The following is a 19,614-nucleotide window of genomic DNA, read 5'->3' as shown; positions in this document are numbered from 1 at the left end:
TCACTTGCTGCCGAATATATCCCACCCACTAACAGGAGCCGTGATGAAGAGATCATCAGTGTTATTCAGCGGTCATAATGTTATGCCTGATTGGTGTAAAAGGGTTGAATGTATGAGCTTAATAAATGCAAAAGTGAATATTAGAGAAAGAATTGTGAAAGTGGAATTAGATAATGTCCCGTAGACTTCCTGTCACGCTGCAGACTATTTAAAATATTTCACTTCCTGTGTGTCACAATTTTATGGAGGGACATTATATTATAACGGCGTCCTCTGCTCAGTTTGGGACACAGGCACATAACACATTATTAGTCATAACAATAATTTCAAATGTATTTTTCTATAACCAATTAAATTTCAATCAGATAATCACTCCGTTGTTTGTGAAGAGCAACCCTTTTTGTGGAAAGTGCTGTTTCAATGCAGACGTTCACTACACCCTCAGAAAAAGAAAAAAAGGTACAGTGAAGGTACAATTTTGTTTCTTGGGGAACAATACGTATAACGCTACCTTTACAATTAGTCCTTAGGGTCCAATTATACCGTAGTTTTCTTCAGTTCGGTCCTAGAGAGCCGCTGTCCTGCAGAGTTCGGCTCCAGCCCTGACAGACGTCTACAGAAGCTCGTATTGAGAATGAACAGGTTTAGCTTTTGATGTTTTATTGAAAAAGTTTGGTCACCATTATGGAGATCAGCGTTTCCTTTAGGTGGGCCGTTTGACTCCGACTTTTAAGTGAGTTTGTGGTTTTCGTTACAGTGGAAACAAAACACATAATCTGTTCAAAAACAAACGGTATCAGGAAGAATAGTGTTTGACTAAACTCATCACTGAATACAAATAATAATAAAGAATATTCACCAACAAAACTTTCTTGCCACAGATCAGACGTTCTGAATTTAGATTTTTAAACACATACTAAGGGGGAAAGTGTAGCCATAAACAGGTATCCAGAATCAGCATATGACTCAACAATGATGCATGCTGGGAGCCGTGAGTTTATACTGTGGTGCAGAGGAGGACAAACTACACAACTCCATTACTTGAGTAAAAGTAACAGTACTACAGCACTGTCAGAAAAAAAGGTACAGTGCTGTCACTGGGGCGGTACCCTAAGGTACAAAACTGAACCTTTAAGGTACTAATATCTACTATTTAGGGCTAAGTAAGGTACAAATATCTACCTTTTTACTTTTGTAACTTAGGCCCCAGTGATAGCACTGAGAGAGTGTGGTCAAATATTACTCTGTTACTCTGTTAAGTGAAAGTTGTAAAAACTGATTTTTACTCGAGTAAAAGTACAGAAGTATTTGTTTTCAAAAGTACTTAAGTATCAAAAGTAAATGTCCTTCTTTATGTCGCCGCATTATTGTATTATAGTTGTAAATGTGCTTTTTCTGCCAATGCATTATTTTATTAGTTGTATAAATGCACATTATGCCATCATGGTTTAAGCCAGTCAGTGACGCTCCATCTGACACACTAGCAGACGACTAACTTAAACTCATTTAAATACTTGTAGAAAAGTTACAAAGCTCTTTATAAAGCTGCTGTCACTTTAAGGGCGAATGCACGGATCCAATACACTGATACACATCTGATATTCTCACACTTTACCTTCCCAGACGTTTACATTTTTAACATTTTATAAGACATGCACCAAGTGTATGCCAACTAAACTAATCTTGAATTTTTTACTGAAACATACTTTCAAAGTATGGCTATGGGTGCACACACTGTGCCTAAGAACTGTCGTCTTCCATTTTGCTATAAACTGATCAGTGTTTAAAAAAAGTTGGGAAAATATATACGACTCTATAAGAGAGATTCCTGATAGACTGTCTGAAACAACAACAACAAAAAACCTTTGAAAGAAGGAAAAAATCATCCTCTGACTTTCAAAGCTGCGACAGAAACGACTTTCCACTTCGAGGACCTTGATAGAAATGTAGTGGAGTAAAGAGGACGATATTTGTCTTTCAGATGGAGTGAAGTTAAAGTCAGAAGTTTACAGAAAAAATAATACTCCAGTAAAGTAGAGATACTCAAAAAGTGTCCTTAAGTACAGGACTCGAGTAAATGAGCTGAGGGACTGTCCAGCTCTGGTGTGATGGGTTAGTAGGGTTGGAGCTAAACTCTGGAGGACATCAAATCTCTAGGACTGAACTTACCTATCCCTGACTGAGAGGTACAAAAATCTACAGCCCCTGTGATCGCCACTTCTACCTTAAAAGGTACCATTTTGTATTCTCAACTCAAACTCAGAGCAATACATCACAAAAGAGTAAATAAAACACGAGGAAGACGGCTGAAAAACTCCACAGAATCTCTTCCTGCTTCGGCGCTTCTCGTTTCTCCGTGTGAAATGGATACAGGCCGGCTGGAGAATGGACTGAAATGTTATCTGTTAATAGCAGAGGTGTCAGTACTGGAGTCGCTCGACATATAGAGCTGCTGTTTTACACACATTTTCAATGAGCGTCTTTAGGATGCTGTTTTTCTAAGAGTGCAGCAAATACAGACCCATGATCTGATGCAGACTTTAAGCAAGACTCAAACAGCCAGAAGTGTCTGAATGCCTTACAAACACCTCATTTTCTAAAGGACTCCAGCCGCCTTACAGAGAATAGAAAAGCAGGCGTACTTACCAGAGCTGCAGATAGCACCCCAATTTGGTGACCATGACCTCAGGCCGGGGTCAGAGGGCTGTGTGACCTCTGTATCGCAGCATGTACTGAATGCAGTCTACACACACACACACCTGTTTCCAAACGCCCTCCCCTTCTCCCTGCCTATGCATAATCTTATTAAATCATTAATGAATTTTTGACACCAAGAGAGAATCCTCAGTCACAGGACCTGAGCACAGACCGCATGCGCCAGGGAGTTCTTTGCTATTTTACTTTTTTCCTTATCTTTATGCTGAATCTGTCATTTTACAACTGCTTTAGCGTATTAACCATATCAGAAAGACTTCTCCATGTCTCCATATATATATATACACACATACACACACCAATCAGACATAACATTATGAGGTGAGGTGAATAGCACTGATGATCTCTTCATCACAGCTCCTGTTAGTGGGTGGGATATATTAGGCAGCAAGTGAACATTTAGTCCTCAGAGTTGATGTGTGTGAAGCAGGAGAAATGGACAAGCGTAAGGATTTGAGCGAGTTTGACTAGGGCCAAATTGTGATGGCTAGACGACTGCCTCCAAATTCCCCAGATCTCAATCCAATCGAGCATCTGTGCGATCGAACGATCCATGGAGCCTCCACCTCACAACTTACAGGACTTAAAGGATCTGCTGCTAACATCTTGGTGCCAGATACCACTGCACACATTCTAGAGGAGTTCATGCCTCGACGGGTCAGCAAAAGAGGGACCAACACAATATTTTAATAGTCATAATAAGATCATAATGTTATGCCTGATCAGTATGTATGTGTATATATATATATATATATATATTGAGTTCACCAAATACACCATGTAATGGGCACAATTTGGTAATGCTTTCCACCAGAGCTATCATGAGGCGGTGGTGTGTTTCTAAGGAACTGCTAATACTTCATTCACTTAATCCAACCTGATTAGAGGACAGCAGCTGTTCAGGATTAGAATGACTGCACTACATCCATAGTTCCCTTCTTAAACTTAGAAGCTCACATTTCACCACAAAACCAAAAGAGAAAAAGCCTATTTCAGTTCCTGTAGATCTCTTGCATTGTGACAGTTTCCCTCAGAAGTGGAACTTCGACACTGTGTCATTCGCTTGATGCTATGTGTGCTGTGTGTGTTAGCCTCGCTCCCCTGGCCTCAACAGGTGCGCTAGTGACATTAGCGGCTGAACGCCTTGTTAGAGCGCCTGCCTCCCACGCCGGAGACCCTGGTTCTAATCCGGTTTATTAGAACCCTGTCCTACTCTACCAGCTCTAACCCTGGAGCCGGTTGAGTAGGACCGGTTACATTTGGTGCCATGACCAGGATGGAGTAAGGTTTAGGGTGTCATTCAATCAATCAACAAACCAATCACAACCAACCAATCAACCAATCACTCAATCAAATAATCAACTAACCAATCACAACCCACCAATCAACCAATCAACCAACCAATAAATAAATAAATAAATAAATAAATAAATAAATAAATAAATAAATAAATAAATAAATAAATCCACCAATCAACCATCCAACCAACCAATCAACCAACCAAACAATCAACCAAACAATCAACCAACCAACCAACCAAACAATCAACCAACCAACCAACCAACCAACCAACCAACCAGCCAACCAATCAACCAAACAATCAACCAACCAACCAACCAAACAACCAACCAACCAACAACCAGTCAATCAGACAACCAACCAACCAGCCAGCCAGCCAGCCAACCAATCAACCAACCATCCAACCAACCAACCAACCAGCCAGCCAGCCAGCCAGCCAGCCAGCCAACCAAACAATCAACCAACCAACCAACCAACCAACCCAGTCAATCAACCATCCATCCATCCAACCAACCAGCCAGCCAGCCAACCAACCAACCAATCAACCAACCATCCATCCAACCAACCAACCAACCAACCAACAACCAGTCAATCAGACAACCAACCAACCAACCAACCAACCAGCCAACCAACCAACCAACCAACCAACCAACCAGCCAGTCAACCAACCAACCAACCAACCAACCATCCAACCATCCAACCATCCAACCAACCAACCAACCATCCAACCAACCATCCATCCATCCATCCAACCAACCAACCAGTCAATCAACCAACCAACAAAAATCAACCAACCAACAAAAATCAACCAACCAACCAACCATCCACCCACCCAACCAACCAACCAACCAGCCAGCCAGCCAGCCAGCCAGCCAGCCAGCCAACCAACCAACCATCCAACCAACCAACCAACCAACCAGTCAATCAACCAACCAATCAACCAACAAAAATCAACCAACCAACCAACCAGCCAGCCAGCCAGCCAGCCAACCAACCAACCAGCCAGTCAATCAACCAACCAACCAACCAATCAATCAACCAATAATTTTTATTGGAATTATATTATTTTATTAGCATAAGCAGTTTCAAAACAAATACATAATGCAAAATATTGTGTAGGAAAATCAAAACCATTTCAAACTACACCGTGATGTAAAAAAAGAAAACAACATGATACAAAACTGAGAATATTCATATTCCACAGCGCATCAGAAGTTCTGCAGATCTGCAGGATGCACAAGATTATTTCTGAAGAGCCGGTAAGCCAGGAGTTGCCCTCCAAAAATCATCATGGATAACCCCGAGCCTGGAGGAGAGAGGACAAATGTACAGGTTATTATATACATTTATATTCTCCCATTCTGTCTAGATGATATAGTGTAATGATATGCCAGAGAACTTACCGAGAGCGATCCACCAGTGCTCTGTCGAGGGGAAATCAGACATAACTGAAACAAAAATGACAAAAAAGAGCCATCATGTACTTTCAAATGTCCAATTACAGTGGATATAAAAAGTCTACTACACACAGTGTTTTTTATGATGCAAACAATGTCTGATAAATCTTATCAGAATATCTTGATGTTGAGTGGCATTGCCAAAAAAGGTTGTAGTTTTTACATTAAAGGGATATTTCAGCCAAAAATGAGCCTGTGATGTTTATCTGCTGACCCCAATGCTTTCCTTAGACGTCTGTATGTGTGCATGGGAGGCTTTTCAATTTGGGTCGGCCAAATCCAGGCGGAAATGGTCCCAGAGTAATTTAGTGTAAATACATTACTTTGTGTAAAACAAATGCCAAAGTGATGCATATCTCCAGAAAGACGAGACTCTAAGCTTTCAAATGGTCAGAGCTCCTCCGCAGACATTTAATATTTAAAGTATATATGATGATGTCAGGGTCCGTGGACTTTAAGTGGTTAGTGTTTGGTGCAAACAAGTAAATGGGTTGAACTTTCTTATTCTTTTTCAATCCAGAATGGCATGCACAGCTGAAAGGATTTGGATTTTGGATTTGACCAAATATGCCTAATCTCAAGTCTTCACTGTGTGTTTAGACGTTTCTCACCGGCTCCAGTCAGTCCGACGTGCAGCAGTGTGACGGTGAGGGCGTAATCCCACACCCATTCCTCCACGATCCATGCGAATATCAGACCGGCCAGAGCATACGTCACCTCTGTGGAGATCACACACACTGCACACAGACACACACACACGTCTGAAAGACAACTGCCAACGCAAACGTGTTTTATTATGCACATGATACAAGAGAAGCATCAAATCTTCATTAATCAGTGCTCTGAGAGACCCTTACACCATTTGAGATATTCAGTTTTAAAACTTACCAAGAGCCCATTTCTGTGCAATATGAGAGCTATTTGTTTATTTTGTGTAAAGTATGTATGCTCCATCCCTGAACTGTGTTTTGTCATGTATTGTAAAATATACATCAGCATTGCACTGTTGAAAAAACAGCATATAAGCTGGTTAGGTATCTATTGAAGTATGGCATAAGCTGGTCAAGTGCTGGACCTGAGCTAGAGCTAGTTTCTTAGGACCAGCTTAGGACCAGTCCTTTACCATCTTAAACCAGCTCATGACCAGTTAATGACCAGCTCAAACCAGCTCATGACCAGTTAATGACCAGCTCAAACCAGCTCAAACCAGCTCATGACCAGTTAATGACCAGCTCATGACAAGTTAATGACCAGCTTATGACCAGTTAATGACCAGCTTATGACCAGTTAATGACCAGCTTATGACCAGTTAATGACCAGCTCATGACCAGTTAATGACCAGCTTATGACCAGTTAATGACCAGCTCATGACCAGTTAATGACCAGCTCACACCAGCTCATGACCAGTTAATGACCAGCTTATGACCAGTTAATGACCAGCTCATGACCAGTTAATGACCAGCTCAAACCAGCTCATGACCAGTTAATGACCAGCTCATGACCAGTTAATGACCAGCTCAAACCAGCTCATGACCAGTTAATGACCAGCTCAAACCAGCTCATGACCAGTTAATGACCAGCTCAAACCAGCTCATGACCAGTTAATGACCAGCTCATGACCAGTTAATGACCAGCTCAAACCAGCTCATGACCAGTTAATGACCAGCTTATGACCAGTTAATGACACGCTCATGACCAGTTAATGACCAGCTCATGACCAGTTAATGACCAGCTCATGACCAGCTCAAACCAGCTGATGACCAGCTCATGAGCAGTTAATGACCAGCTCATGACAGCTCATGATCAGTTAATGACCAGCTCATGACCAGCTCATGACCAGCTCATGACCAGTTAATGACCAGCTCATGACCAGCTCATGACCAGCTCATGACCAGTTAGTGACCAGCTCATGACCAGTTAATGACCAGTTAATGACCAGCTCATGACCAGTTAGTGACCAGCTAATGACGAGCTCATGACCAGTTAATGACCAGCTCAAACCAGCTCATGACCAGTTAGTGACCAGCTAATGACCAGCTCATGACCAGTTAATGACCAGCTCAAACCAGCTCATGACCAGTTAATGACCAGCTTATGACCAGCTCATGACCAGCTCATGACCAGTTAATGACCAGCTCATGACCAGTTAATGACAAGCTCAAACCAGCTCATGACCAGTTAATGACCAGCTTATGACCAGCTCATGACCAGTTAGTGACCAGCTAATGACCAGCTCATGACCAGTTAATGACCAGCTCAAACCAGCTCATGAGCAGTTAATGACCAGCTTATGACCAGCTCATGACCAGTTAATGACCAGTTAATGACCAGCTAATGACCAGCTCATGACCAGTTAATGACCAGCTCAAACCAGCTCATGACCAGTTAGTGACCAGCTAATGACCAGCTCATGACCAGTTAATGACCAGCTCAAACCAGCTCATGACCAGTTAATGACCAGCTTATGACCAGTTAATGACACGCTCATGACCAGTTAATGACCAGCTCATGACCAGTTAATGACCAGTTAATGACCAGTTAATGACCAGCTCATGACCAGCTCATGACCAGTTAGTGACCAGCTAATGACCAGCTCATGACCAGTTAATGACCAGCTCAAACCAGCTCATGACCAGTTAATGACCAGTTAATGACCAGCTTATGACCAGTTAATGACACGCTCATGACCAGCTCATGACCAGTTAATGACCAGCTCATGACCAGCTCATGACCAGCTCATGACCAGTTAATGACCAGCTCATGACCAGCTCATGACCAGTTAATGACCAGCTCATGACCAGTTAATGACCAGCTCATGACCAGTTAATGACCAGTTAATGACCAGTTAATGACCAGCTCATGACCAGTTAATGACCAGCTCAAACCAGCTCATGACCAGCTCATGACCAGCTCATGACCAGTTAGTGACCAGCTCATGACCAGTTAATGACCAGTTAATGACCAGCTCATGACCAGTTAGTGACCAGCTAATGACGAGCTCATGACCAGTTAATGACCAGCTCAAACCAGCTCATGACCAGTTAGTGACCAGCTAATGACCAGCTCATGACCAGCTCATGACCAGTTAATGACCAGCTCAAACCAGCTCATGACCAGTTAATGACCAGCTCAAACCAGCTCATGACCAGTTAATGACCAGCTTATGACCAGCTCATGACCAGTTAGTGACCAGCTCAAACCAGCTCATGACCAGTTAATGACCAGCTTATGACCAGCTCATGACCAGTTAATGACCAGCTCAAACCAGCTCATGACCAGTTAGTGACCAGCTAATGACCAGCTCATGACCAGTTAATGACCAGCTCAAACCAGCTCATGACCAGTTAATGACCAGCTTATGACCAGCTCATGACCAGCTCATGACCAGTTAATGACCAGCTCATGACCAGTTAATGACCAGCTCAAACCAGCTCATGACCAGTTAATGACCAGCTTATGACCAGCTCATGACCAGTTAGTGACCAGCTAATGACCAGCTCATGACCAGTTAATGACCAGCTCAAACCAGCTCATGACCAGTTAATGACCAGCTTATGACCAGCTCATGACCAGTTAATGACCAGTTAATGACCAGCTAATGACCAGCTAATGACCAGCTCATGACCAGTTAATGACCAGCTCAAACCAGCTCATGACCAGTTAATGACCAGCTCAAACCAGCTCATGACCAGTTAATGACCAGCTCAAACCAGCTCATGACCAGTTAGTGACCAGCTAATGAGCAGCTCATGACCAGCTCATGACCAGTTAGTGACCAGCTAATGAGCAGCTCAAACCAGCTCATGAGCAGCTCATGAGCAGCTCATGACCAGTTAGTGACCAGCTAATGAGCAGCTCATGACCAGTTAAAGGGATCCCCTGGTGTTGAGACTTGTATGGCTTAATATAACATAAATGATGTCTCTTACTGAAATATGTAGTAGAAAACCCATGAAAGATCTACGTTATTTAAAAAATCGATTTTATATTTGGACCATGGGCGGCGCCATTTTGTTTGCGTTCTAGGTTGATGACGTAGAGTGGTTGAACTCCTCAATCAGCTGGCGTTACCCGTTGCTATTTTTACCACAACGCAACTCGAAAATTGTTTCAGAGTTAAACAAAACCAATGAATTGCTTTGTAATTGTACTTAAAACACACTCAAACATACATGTGCACACAAACTCACCTACACAAGTCACAAACAGATCGGCGGGCGCGCACACACACACACCTAGGTCAGCGACAGACTGCTCTGTCTCAATCGCATGCATCATCACCAAAACATCCTGCCTCTCTTCCTCACGTTACTTTATCCCATCGTCCTACCTAGATATTTCCCTCTGCTGGTCACATTAGGCATTACAGTTAATCTACTATCAACAGTCTATCTAGGATATCAACACAGGGAATAGATTGAGGGTTATGTATGCGCGCACGCAGTGCGTGCGTGTGTGTGTGTGTGTGTGTGTGTGTGTGTTCGCGCCGATCTGTTGGGGTGTGTGTGTGTTCGCGCCGATCTGTTGGGGTGTGTGTGAGTCTGTGTGAGAGAGAGAGTTTGTGTGCACATGTATGTTTGGGTGCGTGAAGTCGGACAGCTGTTGTGTGTAAATCGGCTGTACACTCGTTTTGCGGTGAACGTGAGACTGAATGACTGCACTCGAACATGTCCACTATGGTTTCGGACAACACTACAGATGGCCGTCCCTTCAAATAATGCCCTATTTAAGGGTATAGGGTCGATTTCAGATTCAGCCCCTGTCGTGGAGACTGAGCAGCCCAACATCTCGATTGAAACAGAGCCTGTCGTGTGCGCGCCCACCGATCTGTTTGTGACTTGTGTAGGTGAGTTTGTGTGCACATGTATGTTTGAGTGTGTTTTAAGTATAATTACAAAGGAATTCATTGGTTTTGTTTAACTCTGAAACAATTTTCGAGTTGCGTTGTGGTAAAAATAGCTACGGGTAATGCCAGCTGATTGAGGAGTTCAACCACTCTACGTCATCAACCTAGAACGCAAACAAAATGGCGCCGCCCATGGTCCAAATATAAAATCGATTTTTAAAATAACGTAGATCTTTCATGGGTTTTCTACTACATAATTCAGTAAGAGACATCATTTATGTTACATTAAGCCATACAAGTCTCAACACCAGGGGATCCCTTTAATGACCAGCTCAAACCAGCTCATGACCAGTTAATGACCAGCTTATGACCAGTTAATGACACGCTCATGACCAGTTAATGACCAGCTCATGACCAGTTAATGACCAGCTCATGACCAGTTAATGACCAGCTCAAACCAGCTCATGACCAGTTAATGACCAGTTAATGACCAGCTTATGACCAGTTAATGACACGCTCATGACCAGCTCATGACCAGCTCATGACCAGTTAATGACCAGCTCATGACCAGCTCATGACCAGCTCATGACCAGTTAATGACCAGTTAATGACCAGCTCATGACCAGTTAATGACCAGTTAATGACCAGCTCATGACCAGTTAATGACCAGTTAATGACCAGCTCATGACCAGCTCATGACCAGTTAATGACCAGCTCAAACCAGCTCATGACCAGTTAATGACCAGCTCATGACCAGTTAATGACCAGCTTATGACAAGCTCAAACCAGCTCATGACCAGCTCATGACCAGTTAATGACCAGCTTATGACAAGCTCATGACCAGTTAATGACCAGTTAATGACCAGTTAATGACCAGCTCATGACCAGTTAATGACCAGCTCATGACCAGTTAATGACCAGTTAATGACCAGCTCATGACCAGTTAATGACCAGCTTATGACCAGCTCATGACCAGCTCATGACCAGTTAATGACCAGCTCAAACCAGCTCATGACCAGTTAATGACCAGCTTATGACCAGCTCATGACCAGTTAATGACCAGCTCAAACCAGCTCATGACCAGTTAATGACCAGCTCATGACCAGTTAATGACCAGCTCATGACCAGTTAATGACCAGTTAATGACCAGCTCATGACCAGTTAATGACCAGCTTATGACCAGCTCATGACCAGCTCATGACCAGTTAATGACCAGCTCATGACCAGTTAATGACCAGCTTATGACCAGCTTATGACCAGCTCATGACCAGTTAATGACCAGCTCAAACCAGCTCATGACCAGTTAATGACCAGCTCAAACCAGTCCATGACCTGCTAAGGACCAGCATAAACCAGCTGCCATGCTTCAAATCATAACTAACCAGCATATGCTGGGTTTTTTGAGCAGGGTATACTCTCAGAATCTGCCTTTAAATCCTAATGCAGTGTTTGTGTGACTGTAAGTGTTGCTCTTGATCCAGTACTCAGTCTACAGGTTAACACATCTACTGGATATTTGAACCTACCTAAGTATTTTGGACTTTGCCATGATGGCTGAGTCGTGTAGTCAAAAGGTGCTAACAAGCTGTCCACCTCCTCCACCCTGAGGACAACAAACACACAAACAAACAAACAAACAGATAAACAAACAAACAAACAAACAAACAAACAGATAAACAAACAGATAAACAAACAAACAGATAAACAAACAGATAAACACCCGACAGCTGGATTCATGTCTAACATTAGCTCAGGTCAAGAATGTGATGATGTTATAATGTTAAAGGGGGGGTGAAATGCTGTTTCATGCATACTGAGCTTTTTACACTGTTAAAGACTTGGATTCCCATCCTAAACATAGACAAAGTTTCAAACACTAATGTTGGACGTTTGATGGAGTATTTCTGTGTCAAAAATACTCCTTCCGGTTTCTCACAAGTTTCGGAGAGTTTTTTTTCGAGTATGGCTCGGCTTGACGTTAAATAGAGCGGAAGGTCCTTGTATGGGCCGTACGGGCTCTTCTCCCGGTAGGGTGCGCGCGCGCGTGACTAGAGCACGCTGTAAACAGTCTCTCAGCTGCAGATCCAGTCGTCCGTGAACACTTATGTGGCGCGCCGCGCTCCACTTTATTCCTATGGGTGACGTCGAGCAACTTCAACGCTTCAGCACAGCATTCTGGGAAGGCAGCGCTGCATTTGAACCGATTTGAACGCAGAAATGACGGGAAGCTTCACAACATCGTTTCAGTTCCGTCTCAAAATGGATTTACACGCCACTGCTGTCACAGAACTTCACCAAATCAGACCAAAGAAGTGTGTTTTTGACGGAGCAGTCCCAGCGCTAAAGCTTCGGTCCTGCTTTGGAAGCAGCCGGTGAGTTAAACTGCTTCAGATGTCTGTGCTGTCGGCTACCGTCGCATGAGTAAACATCAGTAAACGACACGATCGCCGCTTCGTCAGTCAAATGCGCTAACGGTTACTCCATTGCTGTTCTCTGTATAACGTTACAGTATTCTGACGTGCAAAACCGTTTTGCTTGCTACTTCTAAGGTCTAGTCGCATACAATAGTCCATAAACCGAATCATGTCCTCATACACTGCGAGTAAAGACACAGAAATGTGGAGAGGCCATTAAATACAGTCCATACCACAGAGACGGACGTCCTGATGTTGCTTCTCCTGTTCAATTTATTTCTCCCTCAGATTTGATTGTGGATCATTATCTGTATTAGCTGAGATAGCGATGGGTCTCTCCACGCTTGAGGACGTCACCGCTTTGCGCGCTCGTCATTCTTTAGCTCCGCCCACACGATACGCCTCCAGGCGCTCGGTTTTTTCCGGAAAGACTCGGTACAGCCCATATTTCTTTTATAAATATGATAAAACTAAAGACTTTTCGGAGATATGAAGGATGCAATACTACTCTATAGGTACTCAAGATTGACATGAGATTGACTGAAACTGAGTGTTTCACCCCCCCTTTAATCGTTTTTTTCCATGACCTGAGGCTACAGGCTGTGTTTCGGCACAGTGCCATCTACTGGTCAGGAGATATGAATATATAGATATAAGTTCTGAACGTCTTATCATTTCTCTTTTGATTCGGTGCAACTCAACGAGTCGAATGATCTCCAGGTTTTCCCATTTTGGGCATTTGCCATTTAGGATTTTTTCACTAATTTCTGTATTCCATTAAGGCATTAGCGCATCATTACGGATCTCGGTGTGTGTCATCAGAACCAGGCCCTAAATCTGCTCCGTTTCAGAACATCACCACCTTCTGGTCAAAATTTATAATGAAATTTTAAAAAATGCTAAAAGCTTTTGAATAATAGTCTATTGTAATGTCTTAATATATTCCTCGAGTCATAGTGTGGACAATGATACCAGTTGTGCCATAATTGGTCAAACATTTTATCTGCTGATTTTATATTCTTTGAAAACCTACATTTTCAAACTCCTCCTAAAGTGCTGGTCTGATTTTCACCAAAAACCGCTCTAAAAGAATCGCAGCAACATATTTGATGGCATGGTGTCAATTTTCTTCTTCTTCTTCTTCTTCTTCTTCTTCTGCCATGGAAGTCAATGGCCTGTAGAACTGTTTGGTATAAAGTTGTGAAATTTGGCGCGCTGATAGAGGACAGTCCAACGGTCACTACAGCCTACACTCCATCCCTCTAGAAACAAAATTCGTTGAATGATAATTTTTCCTCTGATTCACTGGCTGAAGACGACTGCATGCCATTTTTTCATCAGGACGGTTTTCCTGCCAAATCCTTCAGCCCAAAAAACACTTTTTCTAACTCCTTCTAGATGGTCCGTCCAGTTTTCATGTAAATCGAATCAGATCTGGCAAAAGCTTCAATTGACCAAATCATTCTCGAGCAAAGCATTAATGAAGTTGTTGACATGATGCCAAGCTGATTCTGAGGCCATATCTCTGCAACACTTTGCTATTCACACCAAACTTTTTTTTCTGTTTCTGCTTTTATAAATCATGATTTATTCCTCACTTTTGATCTTAGATGAAATCCATGAAATGTAGGATAAATCCGATCGTATATGCGCTTTATAAATGAGGCCCTGGACTATTTAAAAGAATATGTTCTATATGGACCCATAAAGGGTTCCATCAGACACTTTATACAGTATATAGAAACGTTTAGGGGTTCCTATCATGTAGTCATTTTATGGATATAGTTTTATTTCATTCATTATATTTAAATTTTATAAATTAAACAGCTCATAACATACTTAATAACTAGAAAATAACCAATTAAACATGAAAGTATTGTGCCATAAATGTCTTTATGGGCCGACGCTTTGTGCACTGGAGCGCAGTCATGCTGGGACAGGAAGGGGCCGTCCACAAACTGATCCCACAAAGATGGGAGCATGAAATTGTCCAAAATGTCTTGGTGACGCATTAAGAGTTCCTTTCACTGAAACTAAGGGGCCAACCCCCGAAAAACAACCTTACCCCATAATCCCCCCTACACCTAACTTTACACTTGACACAATGCAGTCAGGCAAGTCCCGCCAAACCCAGACTCGTTCTATATAGAACCTTTTCGCATTAAACTAAATGTCTCGTATTAAACTAAAAATATAGGCCCAACAATAACATGCTAATTAATAACATTATATTCACGGGTGGAATATAGGAGAACTGACCACTTTGTGAAAAGATAAAGAACAGCTGCAGTGATTTAAATGAAACAATCAGTGGGACTAATATTACAAAGTGCTGAGAGCCACTGACTATATTCTCTGTACAGGAAGTCAGACAAATCACCACATAAGAGCCAGACACAAATACACAGATAGATAGAGAGAGAGAGAGAGAGAGAGAGAGAGAGAGAGAGAGAGAGAGAGAGAGAGAGAGAGAAGGGGAAGTTGTGAGAGTCTCACCTGAGAATGCCGATGCAGAGACTGACCACAATGTAGTACACCGAGTAGAAGCACACCATACACATCAACAGGTTTTGAAGAACAACCTGACAGTAAGCACACAACACGACTGGTTTTGCAGTGTCTAATCAAACATGTGTTCATAAAAGCCTGAGTTATTCTAATGGTGCCTGTTTTACATTACAAGTGCTCTGGAACTGATGCATAGACATGTGGCTATTAAGTGAGCTCTGCTCAGCTGTGGATCAGGCGAGGATAACGCGTCTTTACCCAGGTGTTATGGATCTTGCTGTTGATTGGCAGCTGGCCATGGCGTTTGATCAGAGTGGTCCCACAGCACCGGCAACAGTAGTCCAACAACATGAATGGCCGGCGGTGCTCTGATCGACGCTACCAGGTAGCATAACACTGAATCTGTGCATCTGTCATGGCTGCTCTTAATAAGATTAGCAGCACTAAAACGCTGCCGTAAATCTGCTGAGGATAAAGCCCACCGGCAGGCCTGGACTACGCTAGCTAATTACCCACACACACTAAAAATACTCCTGGCCCTCACATTAGCATCCTGCTAACATTGGATACTGGTTTACTTCTGTTTTTAGTGCTCAAGAACAGATTTTAGAAATGGTGCAGATTTCAGATAAACAATAAATCAGAATAAATTCGGGTCTTTCTTTCTTTGTAGTATTGTTTGTCAACTCTGTTACCGCATTGTTACTCTACATTGGTAACATAGTTGACCATTTTAAACTTTTGGGGCAAAAACTCCACTTTAAATCATGATGAGAAGACTTTAAATCAACCACTGAATGATCAGTGATGAACTGTTAGTAGATATTTCCTAGTTGTGTGAGATAATTCCACTACTTTAAACGGCACGGTAACAGGATTGACGCAAGATTTATGGACACATTTTTATAAGACAAAAGTCATTTTTAAAGGAAATGTTGTAGAATTAGGAACATTTATATTTAGGGATTTTGTAAATAAAATAAAATAAATGAAATATTACCAAAAGGAAAGTAAAATAAAAAATTTGGATTACACAATGATGTTAAAAAATACACTAATTAGGACAACAACAACAAAAAAACATGATTTAGAGGTTCTGTTCAAGACACTTTTACAGAAAATATTACATTGTTATTGCCTGTAATATCTTGTGATTTATGACAGTCAGCAACAAATTATTAAAATCATTTAAAATAATAATAATTTGAAAAAATAATGACTTTCGACAACAAATGTACCTGCAATTATACAATCCCCCAGAATACAGAATCATTAAAGCTCAAACTGAAAGTATACCACATTTATTTTCTGTTTATTCATGTGTTTGTTCATTCTGCGATTAAAAACCAATAAAATTCAAATACATTGTTTTTATACATTATTATACAATATATTGCCAAAAAATGTTGAGCTTTAATGCCGTCCCATTGTGAATCCGTGGGGTTTAATCTGGAGTCGGCCCACCCTCTCTAACAGCTCCAGCTCTTCTGGGAAGGCTTTCCTCAAGGTTTAGGAGTGTGTTTATGGGGATTTTTGCCCATTCTTCTAGAAGCTCATTTGTGAGGTCAGGCACTGATGTTGGACGAGAAGGCCTGGCTCTCAGTCTCCGCTCTAATTCATCCCAAAGCTGTTCTATCGCGTTGAGCTCAGGACTCTGTGCAGGCCAGTCCAGTTCCTCCACACCAAACTCCTCATCCATGTCTTTATGGACCGACGCTTTGTGCACTGGAGCGCAGTCATGCTGGGACAGGAAGGGGCCGTCCACAAACTGATCCCACAAAGATGGGAGCATGAAATTGTCCAACATGTCTTTGTGAAGCATTAAGAGTTCCTTTCACTGGAACTAAGGGGCCAAGCCCTGAAAAACAACCCCATCCCATAATCCTCCCTCCACCAAACTTTACACGTGTCACAATGCAGTCAGGCAAGTCCCGTTCTCCTGGCGATGGCCAAACCCAGACTCGTCCATGAGATTGTCAGACTGAAGCGTGATTGGTCGCTCAGAGAACACGTCTCACTGCTCTAGAGTCCAGTGGCGGCTGCTTTACTCCTCTGCATCCCAAGATTTGCATTGCTCTTGGTGATGTAAGGCTTGGATGAGCTGCTCGGCCATGGAAACCCATTCCATGAAGCTCTCTCCGCTGTTCTTGAGCTCATCTGAAGGCCACAGAAGTCTGGAGGTCTGGAGCTGTTGACTCTGCAGAAAGTTGGTGACTTCTGCGCACTGTGACCCTCAGCATGCGCTGACCCCGCTCTGGGATTTAACACTTCGTGGCTGAGTTGCTGTTGTTCCCAATGGCTTCCACTTTGTTATAATCCCACTAACAGTTGAGCGTGGAATATTTAGTAGTGAGGAAATGTCAGGAATGGCCTTATTGCACAGGTGTCAGCCTATCACGGCCCCACGCTTGAGTTCACTGAGCTCCTGAGAGCGACCCGTTCTTTCACTAATGTGTGTAGAAGCGTCTGCAGGCCGAGAGCTGGAGTTATACACCTGTGGCCATGAAGAGACTGAACACCTGAACTCAGAGATCTGGAGCGGCGGCCCAATACTTCTGGCAATATAGTGTGTCAAATGTGAACAGGTTTGGGGCGGCAGTGGCTCAGATGTTCATATAGGTTGTCTACAAACCAGAAGGTTGGTGGTTCGATCCCCGGTTCCACCTCAGCTGCTCCCGACGAGCTGGATGGCGCCTTACATGGCTGATACCGCCGTCAGTGTATGAATGGGTGAATGTGAGGCGATATGTAAAGCACTTTGGATGGCCATAGGTCTGTTAAAAGCGCTATATAAATGCAGTCCATTTTTTGTCTATCAGTGCTGCACATACAGTGACACTCTAGAAAACTGTGTTGTTTTCCAGTTTTTGTTAAAGGAGGGTCTGTTTCACAATAACAACACCCCTGGGAAAATAGCGAGTCCATCCAGAAAAACTCGGCCGCTAGAGCCGAGTCCCACTGAACACCTTTATGATGAGGAATGTAAACGGTGACTGTAAACCGGACCTCAGTAATGCTCTGAATTGACTGCAAAAGCCTGACGTTTCTCCTCTTAAAGTAAAGGTTCTGTAGCAATATCATAGAGCAGCGCTGTCCAAACCTGTCCTGCAGAGTTCAGCTACAACTTGCCTCAACACCTGCCTGGAAGTTTCTGTATGCCTAATAAGACCATACTGCGCTTGAAATCAGCCCCTATACCCTCATTCACTATTCCCAACATCCATGGGCGTCGGAACCATTGTGTGTGTGTGTGTGTGTGTGTGTGTGTGTGTGTGTGTGTGTGTGTGTGTGTGTGTGTGTGTGTGTGTGTGTGTGTGTGTGTGTGTGTGTGTATGTGTGTGTGGGACAAGACCAACCCACTTTTTACAACACTGTAAAAAAATATTTTGAAAAAAAGTAACCTGGTTAACCTGAGTTCATTGAAATAAAAATTTTGAGTTAATACAATGAACACCCCCTACACTATATAGCCGGGGTAATTGATCTCCGTAGTTTTGTCTGGCTCAATCAATCGTTGAGTAAACGGTGGTATATTTGTATTTCATGTAAATGGCGTCTAACGTTACTCCAGTAAAAAAAAAAAAGAAATCTGAGAGGACCCACCCACTTTGTATTTGCTTCTGACAGCCATGCCAACATTATGCCAACCACACGCAAAAATTATTTAATTATTTTATATATTTTTTTATTGGTGAAGAGTGTTACCTGAGCTTATTATTTCACTTTTGGTGTGAAAGGGTCTCCACATTTGCTCAAAAACACAACTATAAACCTTTTTTTTTTTGCTATACATAAAACAAGCCCAGCTCAGGTGACAAAAAGTAACGCAAAAGTAACGTAACGCATTACTTTACCTAAAAAGTAACTACACTCTAAAAAATGCTGGGTTAAAAACAACCCAAGTTGGGTTGAAAATGGAAAACCCCAGAAATTGGGTTGTTTAAACCATTCAAACGACCCGATTTCTGGATGTGTCCATTTTAAACCCAACTTGGGTTGTTTTTAACCCAGCATTTTTAAGAGTGTAAGTAATTAGTTACTCTTTACGGGAGTAACGCAATATTGTACTGCATTACTTTTCAAAGTACCTTTCCCCAACACTGGTCAAAACGATGATTTTAGCGACGTCTGGACTTCCTTTCTGGAGCCTGAAAGTTGCGGTAATGCGGCTGCCTGTGTGTGGTGCAGAAAATGATCTAGTTTCATCAGAAATATCTCACTGGTTTGGAACGACTTAAGGATACATTTTGGGTGAACTAGCCCTTTAACCCACATCTCAAATCTACCTCTCTGACCTTTGAACTCAATTTGCAACATGCATTATGTATGTTAGCGTTTGCTGTTAGTAAACTTAACACTGATGACACTGCACTAC

The 19,614-nt window shown here is 42.5% G+C and overlaps 1 protein-coding gene across 1 annotated transcript; it reads right to left on the bottom strand.

Moving 5' to 3' along the window:
• Positions 1–5,118: 5,118 nt before the first annotated feature.
• tmem244 (transmembrane protein 244) lies at positions 5,119–15,747 on the bottom strand. The gene is made up of 6 exons (XM_067416680.1): positions 15,498–15,747; positions 15,228–15,313; positions 11,844–11,920; positions 6,083–6,208; positions 5,418–5,462; positions 5,119–5,320 (listed from the first exon to the last, which is right to left on the bottom strand). The coding sequence occupies exons 1-6, from the start codon at positions 15,588–15,590 to the stop codon at positions 5,223–5,225; spliced, it is 525 nt and encodes a 174-aa protein (XP_067272781.1). The 5' UTR covers positions 15,591–15,747; the 3' UTR covers positions 5,119–5,222.
• Positions 15,748–19,614: the final 3,867 nt, after the last annotated feature.

The sequence above is a fragment of the Pseudorasbora parva genome, chromosome 15, assembly GCF_024679245.1.
Source record: "Pseudorasbora parva isolate DD20220531a chromosome 15, ASM2467924v1, whole genome shotgun sequence".
NCBI classification, from domain to species: domain Eukaryota; kingdom Metazoa; phylum Chordata; class Actinopteri; order Cypriniformes; family Gobionidae; genus Pseudorasbora; species Pseudorasbora parva.
This window is presented reverse-complemented; position numbering and strand designations above follow the sequence as displayed.

Bases quoted from the DNA above. Each gene is read 5' to 3' on its own strand.
- tmem244 (XM_067416680.1), bottom strand. From the start codon at position 15,590: ATGTTGTTGGACTACTGTTGCCGGTGCTGTGGGACCACTCTGATCAAA. The intron at 5,463-6,082 runs GTGAGAAACGTC...TTTTTGTTTCAG, and splicing joins CGTCGGACTGACTGGAGCCG to TTATGTCTGATTTCCCCTCG. The intron at 5,321-5,417 runs GTAAGTTCTCTG...TCTCTCCTCCAG, and splicing joins GCACTGGTGGATCGCTCTCG to GCTCGGGGTTATCCATGATG.